Here is a 13104-nt window from a genome sequence, read left to right as displayed (position 1 = left end):
CCCACGTTCTTTTCAATTCAAGATGTATCTCCTCGTCGTGAAAGTATTCTTCGCAACAACAGGTAGAGAGAGAAAGAGAAAGAGAGAGAGAGGCCCGAAGATATATCTTATTCTGAAAGCATTTCTAATACTAAGGAAATGTGATTTTCTTGAGAGCTTCGTGAAGCTTTCTCCTTTCGGAAAGAATATATTAAAAACTATCATCCTCATATTTCTCTCCCCCTTCTCTCTCTCTCTCTCTCTCTCTCTCTCTCTCTCTTTCTCGCTCTAAATGCTTACGTGGCTTCTTTAATACTTTTATCAATAATAAGCATAAATTTTGTACGAACATTAACGATTATATATTAGCATTAGAAATATTTTGTTAATTTTCCTTCATTCTTTGTTTTTATTTATATTAATATTAATTGAGATAAGAACAAAAAAAAGAAAGAAAGAAAATGAATTAACAAATTGTTAATAGAAATTTTTTAAAACACTCTAATAATATTTAACAATTTTCAAAGGGACACAGGTTTCCATATAACGGAGTAAAACGAAACAACGGTATAAGCTGGTGTATTCAGTTGAAACTAGGAAAGTCCGATGAACTTGGCTAGCCAAATTATTGTGACTAACTAATTTAGAAACTATAGTAGTATCCTCTCTCTCTCTCTCTCTTTCTCTTTCTCTCTCTCTCTCTCTCTCTCTCTCTCTGTGTGTGTGTGTGTGTGTGTGTGTTTTTCTCTGGAAATTCTCAGATACGGTGGGCCGAGTACATAGATGTATCCACACTTCGGTAAACTCAGCAAATTTCACTTTAGCATTTAGTGTACGATAAGCTTTTCATACTATATAGATCCTTTTCTATCATTAGGAAAAATGCTATTGTACTTTCAAAGAAAATAATAGATTATAAATGTATAACAATTTTGCGAGATAAAAAAGTAACTTTATAGTTTTACATTTATTAATATTTCTTCAAATTCTGCTGAATTCATCATCATATACTCTATAATAACAAATTATATTTCTGATATGTATTATGACACTTACTTATGAAAGTAGGGATGATAGTTTTATGTATATATATATATATATATATATATATATATATATATATATATATATATATATATAACAAGATAGATAAGAAACACTCACAAACGCAAACGCTCGCGGGTTTGTCGGTCGAAGGCCGCCATAAAGAGGTAATACCGCGTTATATCAAAGTAATGTGACGTTCAAACCCTGAGGAGAATATTTCTCCTTCTGGAGATTATCAGCTTACCGCCTTGGGGTTCGCGATATCTCTACCATGATATTTCACCTCGCGTCACTCTTTCCGGAATCGTCCCACCAATGATTTTCACCGAGTCCATGTTCTTATCGAATACAGTGGAAATGATCCAACGAACGTGACGCGTGTATCAAATCGAAGGATCCGTTTGATCTATCTGATCGACAATCTTATATCGTTGTCAGTGAACACGTGTAAACTTTAATAATAATGTTAAATAATATTTAGACGTATTAAGGATATCAACGAAAATAAATATATATTGTAAATTTATTCTGATGAAAATTTTTTTTGTAATGAAGAAAGAAAGAAAGAAAAAAAAAAAAAAAGAAACGAAAAGAAAATAAATAAAGAATGATACATCTACAATTAGAAAGGATTAATTGATAAATGAAATATAAAATGTCTATTATTGTTAAATATGTTTTTGCAGATATAAATAATATTATTATATAATATCGTAACGCGTCAATGTTTTATGAATATAAAATTGATCCATTTAATTTATTTACTTTTCAATTAAATTATAATATGAAAATAAAACAGAATAAAATAAAATGAAACGAAAGGAAAAAAGAAAACAAGAAAATATAGGAAAAGAAATATTTTAAAAAATATTTTTAATTAATAATTAACGGTGATATCTGTTTCGAAACTTCGGCGAATTCACAAAGTCACTCCCATTTAATTCCCCCGAGTTTATTCGGCTCGCTTTAAAAAGGATCCGGCTTTATCTTCGATCCGAAATAGCCAGTTCCTTCCAGCCTTAAATTAACAAGTCTCCGTTTATTCGTCACGACGTGCAGCCAAACGGCATTTATCAGATGGAACAGAGAAATCGTTGGAGTAAACTCGATTCTCTTTTCGAAATAAGATCGAGCCCACGTTTGAACTCCTTATAGAGAGATCCTAATTAAACTGATTGATTCGTAAAAAATAAAAAGGCAAAAAGAAAAAAAATATATATATATATATATATATACACACACAAATACGTGTAAAAGAAAGATTTCGAGTTAAAATTTATTTCGTAATTAATATTTCATTTATTAATCATATTTGGTTTATACTTAAAAAATGTGCTATTCTAAAAATTATATCACGACGATTAATCTCTTAAAAGAAAAAGAAACTAAAATTTCGTGTTATACGTATAACGATTAAAATACAAATTACAACGGGGATGACGTTTACAATTAATTGGAAAAGATCAGAGAAAGTTTTGCGATTTAAAATGATCTTGGTGTATAAAATAGTCGCCTCGGGCCGTTCAATCTGAGATATCTAACAGAAGCATTGGATACGATTGCCTTACGACTGACAACTCCGTATCTTTCATAGAGTTAACGCATAACGCGAGGAATCGTTAAACGAAGTTAATTATACTCGAGCAAAGGCGAACATTGCTACGCTAAATGGCGAACATTCGCAATCCTCCAACAGATCGCTCCAGTTGCAAGAGATGAGAGTAATGGTGTAAGTCTATATAGTTATACATATGTATATACATACATACATAGGATACATGGAAATCTCTCTTTGTTGGTGTTAAAGCATGAGACCTGTGGGAGGTTGGTAGAGAAGGTGAGGAGATACGGGTGATGCTGAAGGAGAGAGAGAGAGAAAGAGAGAGAGAGAGAGAGAGAGAGAGAGAGAGAGAGAGAGAGAGAGAGAGAGAGAGAGAGAGAGAAGAGAGGTTTGAGCAGCCTGCTGAAGGCCGAGATAGGAAGGAGGAGGGCCAGTGTACTTCCGAAGAAGCGAACCTGCCACGTGTGTGCCACGTATCAACGCTCACCCCGAAGCAATTTCCATGCATGGCCGAGCTGCATAATTTCCGGTTCTACATGTGGATCATGTATGGTCGATCATTCCGACTAAATAAATCATCAATTTTTTAATACTCGACATTTTAATACTCGTCCGTATTTTTTCTATTACAATTTTTGTCGTTTCATAATTACGTTTCTCCTTATTTTTGTAATATTCTTGGAAATGAATAAACAATTTTCGAAAAGTCGATCTAACCCAATTGGCTCCTTTTTATTGGAATTCTTTTCTTTATATCTTTATTTTCTTTCTTCTTTCATTAATATTTCGACAAATAAATCGTCAATTTTTTTTTTTTTTGAATACTCGACATTGCTCCGTTCATATTCTTTCTATTACAATTTTTGTCATTTTATAATTACGTTCTCTTACTTCTGTTATATTTTTAGAAATAATTCATCAATTTTCGAAGCGTCGATCTAACCCAATCGCTTCTTTCTATTACGATTCTTTTCATTACCCTTTTCTCTCTCTCTCTCTCTCTCTCTCTCTCTCTCTCTCTCTCTCTCACTCTTGTTTACTATCTTTAATACCTCAACAAATAAATCATCAATTCTTAATCGTCGACCTAGTTCAATCATTTCCTCTTATTTTACTTTTCCTTATTTTCTTGTCATCTTCTTCTTCTTTTCTCTCTTTTTCTTTATATTGTATTTCGACACATGAATCATCAATTACATAGTTATCGACATCTGGTTCAATTTCTTCTTTCTATTATAATTTTTTTTTTTTTTTGAATGATATATCGACAACAAAACAAAATCAATCAATCTTTAATAGTAAGCCCAGTTCAATCCCTTTCATAGAATTATAATGTTCTTTCGTAATCTTTTTTTTTCTCTTTCTTCTTTTCTTTCGTTAACTTCCATCTTTTTCCTTCCTTTTTTTTTCTATTACTTTTGCTTTTGCTTTTAAATATTTCGCAAAATATTCATCGGGGCTGATTGCCTCTATAGATTAAAATCCTTTGATAAGGAATATAACTTTATGAGTACTTTCTCTAACGATCTTCAAGTGGAATAGATTCTACGCCGTGAGAACGCATAAGTTAATCGCATTATTCCTTGCAGTCGGAGCATTCACAGGGGCTCGAAAGAGTTTCTTCGATCTTATCTCCCCGCTGGACGAGGTTCGTTAATTAAAGTGACCTAAATGTGCTACCTTGGCGTCTGCACCATAGCGTAAACCATTTATATACTCCTGGGAGATTTTATTCGTTTGGTGAATCGTTAAAATACTTAATGATGGTTAAATGTAATCAAAAAAGGAAAGAAAAAAAAACAGAAATACACATACATATATACATGAAGTGTATGCGAATTAGCTAAATCAGAATTAGATATAAGTTTGAACTTAGACTTTTCGATAGACTATACATAAAAAGCATATATAAATATATGCTATATAGAAGAATATATTTATATATATATATGATATTAGGATGATATTTTACATTTTATTATAAAGTTAAATATAAATATTTATAAAATTAAAATATGTATATCATGATATGACTTGATATCTACCATCAAGAAATACGAATTTCCACGAATGGCCCATTAGCTCAGTTGGTTAGAGCGTCGTGCTAATAACGCGAAGGTCGCGGGTTCGATCCCCCCATGGGCCAGATTTTTTTTTCACTTTTTTTCTACAAAATATTATTCCATTACATTAACAATATTTATTGTATAAATATATTACGATAATATTACTTTTACACTCGAATTTATAATAAAATAGAAAATATATATGGTATATATCTTTTACCTTACTGAACTTCAACTGAGACAAATTATAACTTGTTACATCAAAAGATATTAAAAGTTACAAAAGAAACTGTTCGATTGTGTATAGTTAATGCAAAAAAGAAGAAAGAGAAGATAATTCGTTATAAATAGAATAGACAAAAAAAAAGGGGGCCGATCCTGCCAGGATTCGAACCTGGAATCTTCTGATCCGTAGTCAGACGCGTTATCCGTTGCGCCACAGGACCACTTGTTATCAGTTTGATCATTAGAAGTTATATATACAAAAATTGTACTCTTAGAAAAAAAAACGAAATTGATTAAATCTATCCAATCGGCAATATCCAATGAACAAAGTTAAAAAGAAAAAAGATAAATGAATGAATGAATGAATGAATGAATGAATGAATGAATGAATGAATGAATGAATGAATGAATGAATGAATGAATGAATGAATGAATGAATGAATGAATGAATGAATGAATGAAATAATTTTAAATAATCGTTTCGTAAATGGAACGAAACAATTAGAAAAATTATTTCATAAGAATCAGAGTAAAAAAAAAAGACTTTTCCAATCTTAATGATAACCAATTAACACGAATCATACGAAGATAAAACAATCGTTGTCAAACGGGGCCATTTTTCTTTCTTTTTTTTTTTTGATACCCTAATTAAATTAACGTCAAAGCCATTCGTTGGCAACGTAATCAAACTAAAATGAAAATATTTGAGGGTTCATTAGAAATGGAATAATGGCGGAGTCTCTAGCGGCCGACTTTCAAATAAACTTTCGTAGCTCTCGTTTCAGTCGAGCAGGAAACTTCTCTTCATTTCCATCATTCCATCTAGCAACAGTAGCAACAGCAGAAGAACCAACAGGACCAATAGCAGTAGAAGTCAGTAGCAACAGAAGCATCAGCAGTAGCAGCAATAGTACCATTACTACCCACCACTATCACTACCCACAACCACCACTATCACTTCCCACAACCACAACCACCACCAGCTACCTACCAATCATATATTTCTTCTCTCATGGCACTCACAACGTCTGAGTTGCGTCCTTATCTCTCTATCTTTATCTTTCTCTCTCTCTCTCTCTCTCTCTCTCTCTCTCTCTCTCTCTCTCTCTCTCTCTCTCTCTCTCTACCCTCCCATTTCTCTTGACCAACCTCTCGAAACTTCAGCCGACGAATCTTAGTAGAAAACGCAAAATAAAAGTTGGCCGAAAGTTGCGGAGAAAAAATTTCAGTGCTCTTCGTCGAAGTAGAACAGTTATGTGGCAAGCTTGGTACATTTTATTAGAAAATATAGTCTGTATCATGAAGAAACGTCTTTTTCCATTTCTTTCTCTATCTGTCTCTCTCTCTCTCTCTCTCTATCTCTTTCTCTTTCGCTCTCTCTCTCTCTCTCTCTCTCTCTCTCTCTCTCTCTCTCTCTCTCTCTCTCTCTCTCTCTCTGTCTCTGTCTGTACACTCTGTACCGCTTTTCCTTTGATTCCTACGTTCATGCGAGTCTCAAATTTGTAGTCCTGCTGGGAGTTCGTTTCTATCCTTTACGAGCAAAGCACAACCGTATATGTTTCCCTTTGACTTTATAACGAAACCACAGCGATAATAATTATCCTTCTACGCATAGACACAATAAAAATATCAAGAACTTATGTACTCTTTCTATGATTTACTTTCTATTAGTATACGTATATATCCATTGTATAACGTACGTGTATGTGTGTGTGTGTTTGTGTGTGTGTGTATTGAAAAACCTTTGAACATATTTGAAAAATCTTTCGAATATTTTCCATATCAATTCAATCATATCGTAGAATATCTCTGAGTAAAGCAAATGATGGTTGATATCAATTTATTGTCAAATCTCAGGTAACAACGTAATATTACTTAATTATTGACAATTACTACTCGAGGAATTACCTTGAGGACATTTACTCGATTTACCTTGGAACACGTATCGCTTCTCATCATTTTCGTGAAGTTACCACAATAGATAGTAGACCTCATCGAGTAGACAACAAAGGAACATCGAATTCAATGATCATTATGTACATACCTGAAACAGAGAATGAATAAATATGCTTAATTGGATATATTCGCAAGTAGGATCTTCGATGATTAAATCTTACGTGAGATTACAATTGGATTGAATATATGAATTAGATCAAATAAATAAATAAATGAATGGATGGATGGATGAATGAATGAATGAATGAATGAATGAATGAATGAATGATGATGATGATGATGATGATGATGATTCATTCAGTCGTGAAAATAATAACAATAATAATAACAACAACCGATTGGCTTATCTCTCGCATGCACACACGCACGCACACACACACACACACACACACACACACAGATATACACGATTAATTAGCTCTAAACCTTCCATCCCTTCGATCAACTGTCGATTGGCATATTTCATACATGTACACACATATGATTAACTAGCTCTGGAACCTTTCATCCCACAATAATAATAATAATAATAACAATAATAATGATAATGATGATAATAATAATAATAATAATAATAATAATAATAATAATAATAATAATAATAATAATAATAATAATAATAATGTCGTCGGTAAGAGAAATTCTAAAATTTAAGAATGTATTTTGGGTAGCGTCACAGGAGGCGTGTAAGTGGAAGTCCGGAAAGAATGTTCACCGGATTAAGTGGAACGAACGTGACTTAAATCCATTGTAAACCCTTGGAAAGCCGTTGTCGTTTGTAACCGTCGTACTTGTATCTATGGAATAGAAACGAAGGAAGAAGAGGAAGTCGGACGGATCACGAAAGGGAAGAAGAAATGTAAGAAGAAAGGGAAGAAGAAAGAGACAGAAAAGAGAGAGAGAGAGAGAGAGAGAGAGAGAGAGAGAGAGAGAGAGAGAGAAGAGAACAGTGAAACGAAGAAAAACAGAGTCACAGAACGAGGAAAACATTGGAAGAAGGTAAGAAAAGGGTAAGAAAGGGTATAGTGGACGGGATAGATAGAGGGTAGAGGGTTGAAGGATATAGGAGAGAGAGAGAGGGTGAGATACCGAGATGGCGAGATGGCGAGATGGAGAATGGGTGAGGAACTGAGAGGTGGGGACAGGGGCAGGGACAGGAACGGGGGTTAAAGATTCTCTTAATCTCGTCTCTACGTGTTCTTGACAAACGAGGAATGTGGATGACAACGGCATTGTACCTTCCTAGCATTATCCGTAAGATCTTCTGCGATTGCACCATTCTCCTTAGCTGAATGTCCTTCGAAACGCGTCCTGGCCTCGTTTACGTATTGTCCTCATGAAAATATCGCTATAATGTGCGAGTCAGAAAACGAATATATATATATATATATATATATATATATATATATATATATATATATATATATATATATAGATCAAATTTATCATATAAATTTGACATAAATTTGTTTAGGGAATACTACGAACGAGGATGTTGTATCGCACGGATTGTGATGACATCGAACGATATTTCAACGTTTTTTTTTTTTTTTTTTTTTTTTTTTATTTCATTAAGCAAAAATTATCTAATATATTTGATAATTATTGTTACCATATTCGTTAGAATTTTCTTAGATGTTCTTTAAATCTTCGAATGCAATTAAAGAAATATGTATCACGTATAAATTCCATTATGATTCTTCGAGTGATATGGAATAATGCCAATTAGTTACATGCTTACACATAACGTATCTATTTTCTCTTTGGAGTGGAAAAAAAAAGAAAGAAAAAAAGAAAAAAAGAAAAAAAGAAAAAAGGAAAATTAAAAAACGAAAGCTAATCCGACCTAAATCCATGAATATTTCCAAGTATAACTAGCATTATTATGATTATAGAGACTTATCATTATTTAATCATTTTGAACTATTCGAAGATTCGTATTTAGGATAATTGAGTTATGAAACGAATCGAGAAAAAAAAAAAAAAAAAAAGAGAGAAAAAAATCGAAGTAAAAAGAGAAAAAATGTCATTACGCGCACCCAAACTTCTATTTGCGATTTGTAAAGAGAGTCGACTAGAAACTGGCCTGACAGGACGTCAACGTGAATGCAACTCATACTGTTGACTGCATATTAACAACTATTGTAAATCGTAGAACCTTATGTGACAAGGTATACGAAGCGAATATAGGCAAGTCTGTCGATGTGAACCTGTCAACCCCTGACGAGACTCACTACCTCGTTGACCTCAATGTCCTCCCCTTCGTACACACGTACAAACGTACCTAGCGTACGTACGTAACACGAATATATACGTACACGTTAGCTAACTGTTTGTTGTTAAATATAGCTTTTGCCCTCGACCGGTACGAAGTTAACGATGAAACGTTTACCGTGAAAATAATGCTCGTACTCCCATTAACTTCGCTAGACTAGAAAAGGATATTACGAAGTTAGTTTGACTAAAAGTTATCGACAAGCAATATACACATATACACACATACGCACACAAACACCATCCCCAATTCTCTCTCTCACTCTCTCTCTATCTCATGCTCTCTCTTATTCTGATCGTTGCTATTGATCATAATGGAAACGAATTTTCGTGATTATCCATGGTCCCTTTTATCAATGAGAATACGTAAACGTTATTGCAAATACTATTGATATTTTTAAGAGATTATCCTTCTTTAAATAAATAATTATTAGCTTTCTCTTTCTCTCTCTCTTTCTCTCTCTTTCAAAACGAAAAATTTATTAATTAAAAAATGGATCAATGTAATAGCTTCCAATCTTTATTATATACCTTATCCCGGTAATATTTGAAATCGGGGCTCGTTTAATATTTATCTTCTTTGGGAATTAATAAGCACCGTATATATCGTGTTTTATGATTCCATTGGAAGGTATCTGCTGAACGTAAAGTCAAAAACAAATAGACGAAAGCTTTTTTACTTTCCCACGGGGCTTCAATTTTTCTCTAAGGTATGTACGTGTATCGTTTTTTCTTTTTCTTTTTTTTTTTTTTTCTTTTTACTACCACTCTTCTTCCAACCAAACCCTCTTTTCTGCGTTCATGAACTCGTCGGTCAGCCCTCATGTCTCCTCTCCTCTCTTCTCCACTACTATGATTTCCTACCAATGGAACATCAAATGAAGCGATGGTAATAATTTTTAATGAGCCAATATACCTCCCAGGCTATATTCTATATCGAACTTTTCTATTTGTTAAGAATATCAAGGAAGAGTATTAACAAGTCCATGAACTTTGCATTCAATGGGGGAAGCTAAAAATCCGATAGGTAAAATATATTAATTCAATAATTCTTACGTCCTATTGAAATAGTATTATGATATAGTGACGCGGCGTTTCGTTCATTAGAGTTTCGAAATTGTTATAATATCGAGTATGAGATTCGAAGATTTGCATTCTTCTAATTTAAATAGTTATTATAAAATTTTATTAGTTTTAATAGATGCTTATAACAATAATAATGACGATAATGATGATAATAATAATAATAATAATAATAATAAAAACGATAACAAGAACAATACATTGCAGCATAAACGCTAATGAGTCGTTAATAATTTCAATAATGAGCATCACCATTCTCGTATGTGCCTTGACGAATTGTACGAACGTATGTACGTATATCTATAATCTTTATTATCGATTAATATTTATTGTGTCATTAACGAGATACGCCGTATTACATACTATCGTATGATAAACGATCGCGCTTATATCATTTATTAATTTTATTTATTAATAGACTTAAAATAAAGAATGAAATATGAGTGAAGAAAAATAGATAGAACAATTAGGATAATATTGTAAATTTTAAAGGACTTCTTTATCTCTCTCTCTCTCTCTCTCTCTCTCTCTCTCTCTCTCTCTCTCTCTCTCTCTCTCATTCTCCTTTTCCTTTTCCTTTCTCTGTAATATATTTTTCAATAAATCACGATTGCTATCGTCGATAACCCCATTTTCCTCTTAAAGGTCAAGGGTCAATATAGCGCAGATCTCGAAATTTAGATTGCACGTCGCCGTCCGGTTATTGCTGTGTCAACATACCCCATTTTTCTTTTCGCTTATACTTCGAAACGATAGAGAAAGAGAAAAAGAGAGAAAGAGAGAAAGAAAGAAAGAAAGAGAGAGAAAGAGCTCCTTTGAAACGAGCCACTCCAGAAAAGATTCGATGATATTATTGCTTCAGCCGCGCTATTGTCGATAATATTGGAACGGTCTATTTTTATATTTTTATTCGAAGCATTCCTCTTCCCCTCTCCCTCTCTCTCTCTCTCTCTCTCTCTCTCTCTCTCTCTCTCTCTCTCTCTCTCTCTCTCTTGTGTTATTAAGCGTCTTCGTGTGCGAATAAAGTTGTAGTCTCATAAAATAATATTATTAATTTGTGGATATAAAAATTATATACTTTAATATATTATATATTTTTGTGTATAGAATTATTATAAAATATAAATATATAAAATGATAATTTTCTTTAAAATATTTATAAAATTTGTTAATAACATATAATAAAATTATCTTTATAAAAAAATTATAGGATTGTAAAATATATAATAACAAACTTCCAACAGCAGTCGTGGCCGAGTGGTTAAGGCGTCTGACTAGAAATCAGATTCCCTCTGGGAGCGTAGGTTCGAGTCCTACCGACTGCGAAAAAAAGAGTGGTTTATTTTTTTTCTTCATCTACAAAATATATCTATTTGGGCAACAGCAAAATTGCTTTCTCTAATTAAAAATATATTTTATTTTATATATATAATTATATAAATGTCGATATAAAATAATATGCATTGTAATAAGCCAAGTAGTTCATTTTTTTCCTATTTTTTTTTTTTTTAATTTGCAAAATATATATTTTAAACACAATAATAATTAAAAATATGTTTATATATGATATACAAACGTAAATATATATGTATATAATTAATCGTGCATTGCAATTAATAAGACGGTTTATTTCTTTCTACTCCCATTTTTTCTTATTTACGAGGCAATATAAGGCAACAGAATGTTATATAACTGAAAAACAAAAATATATTATATACACAATATATATTGCAACAGCAAAATCGGGGGGCGGTTTACTTTCTTCCTCTGCTTTAAAATATTTTAAAATAGAATACTTTAAAGATAAAAAAATAAGATTTAGGAATATATTTCTAAATAGTTTTTCTAGTAATTTATTAATTTCCACCTTTCCCTTAGTACTAGTAATTTTTATTTATAATTAATAATAAAGTAAGAGACCACTCAGAAAGCTCTACTTCCCATGACCCCCCTTACTAAGTAAAAGAGGTGAACGATCATCGATGACCTTACAATCTAACTATTAAATCAGATTATAAGATCGGCCTCACGCTCAAGGAAGAGAGCTATGTCTCATCAACGTGGCTGCATCAGCTCAGATTTTCGCAGAGCAGATCCGAAGATATACTACAGAAATGATCCTGTGAAGTATGATCTTAATAAATCTTTCGATTCGTCGGATAGATCTATCATTCGTAAGAACGTTTCGTATACGAGAATCGATATATTTACTTCGGCCATCTGTTGGCGAAAGATGTTACTAATTCTATTCCTAGAGTAATCCAATAGCACGAGAATTATGCTATTTATATAATTGCAGAGAGTACTTTGAACTTTTGTTGAATTTATAATTAAACACAAAGACATCTACGGGGATTTTAGTTTTATAAATAAATATTCTAATGAACGTTATATAAAGATAATTCGTTCTAAAATCTAAATAAATAAATAAATAAATAAATAAATGACATAAAAAAGAAAAGAAAACAGAAAAAAAAAATTATGACGAAAATATGCCAGAGAAATTTGATTTGTACCGTTCGCAAATCGTACTCTGGCAGTGAAATTATGCGTTTGATTGCAATCGCGGCTGGATATGATGTGTGCTCAGCATAATTACGTATTCGGGTAATACGTAATTATTCGTAAGTGCAACATAAAATTGACGATTAAATTATAATTTTGATCCTCCCTCTGTCAGAGGCAAACCATACCATACCATAGACCTGCTGCGGTATGAAATTACAATTTACTAATGTCTGGGACCAGGAAGGTGATGGTTAATATTACCATGACACAATTAACACCTAAATTGATAAAATCATTTTACTTTAGAACCAACAGTTATAATATCACTTACGAATTAATAATAATGCTGAAATCCCAGCACGTTTATGTCATTAGAGACGATATTCGCCGTACATGCATGCAATT

General features: G+C 32.4%; 1 protein-coding gene and 4 non-coding genes across 6 annotated transcripts in view; 2 read left to right on the top strand and 3 right to left on the bottom strand.

The window, feature by feature from the left end:
• LOC124424924 (mannosyl-oligosaccharide alpha-1,2-mannosidase IA-like) overlaps window positions 1-13104 on the bottom strand; it is a 120401-nt gene that overhangs the window by 22543 nt on the left and 84754 nt on the right. Inside the window, exon 3 of one of the 2 annotated variants that reach the window (XM_046964539.1) lies at window positions 6896-6922. The exons of the other annotated variant lie outside the window; for it this stretch is intronic. Coding sequence (XP_046820495.1) covers window positions 6911-6922 — 12 coding nt within the window. The 3' untranslated portion in view covers window positions 6896-6910. Of the gene's footprint in view, window positions 1-6895; window positions 6923-13104 lie in introns of those variants that run through there. 2 annotated transcript variants of the gene reach the window in all.
• Trnai-aau lies at window positions 4660-4733 on the top strand. The gene has a single exon. It is a non-coding gene; the product is annotated as a tRNA-Ile (tRNA).
• Trnar-acg lies at window positions 5027-5099 on the bottom strand. Its single transcript has one exon. It is a non-coding gene; the product is annotated as a tRNA-Arg (tRNA).
• Trnas-aga lies at window positions 11435-11516 on the top strand. The gene has a single exon. It is a non-coding gene; the product is annotated as a tRNA-Ser (tRNA).
• Window positions 12110-12328, bottom strand: LOC124425290. The gene has a single exon (XR_006942477.1). It is a non-coding gene; the product is annotated as a small nucleolar RNA U3 (small nucleolar RNA).

This window comes from Vespa crabro, chromosome 6 (genome assembly GCF_910589235.1).
Source record: "Vespa crabro chromosome 6, iyVesCrab1.2, whole genome shotgun sequence".
NCBI classification, from domain to species: domain Eukaryota; kingdom Metazoa; phylum Arthropoda; class Insecta; order Hymenoptera; family Vespidae; genus Vespa; species Vespa crabro.
This window is presented reverse-complemented; position numbering and strand designations above follow the sequence as displayed.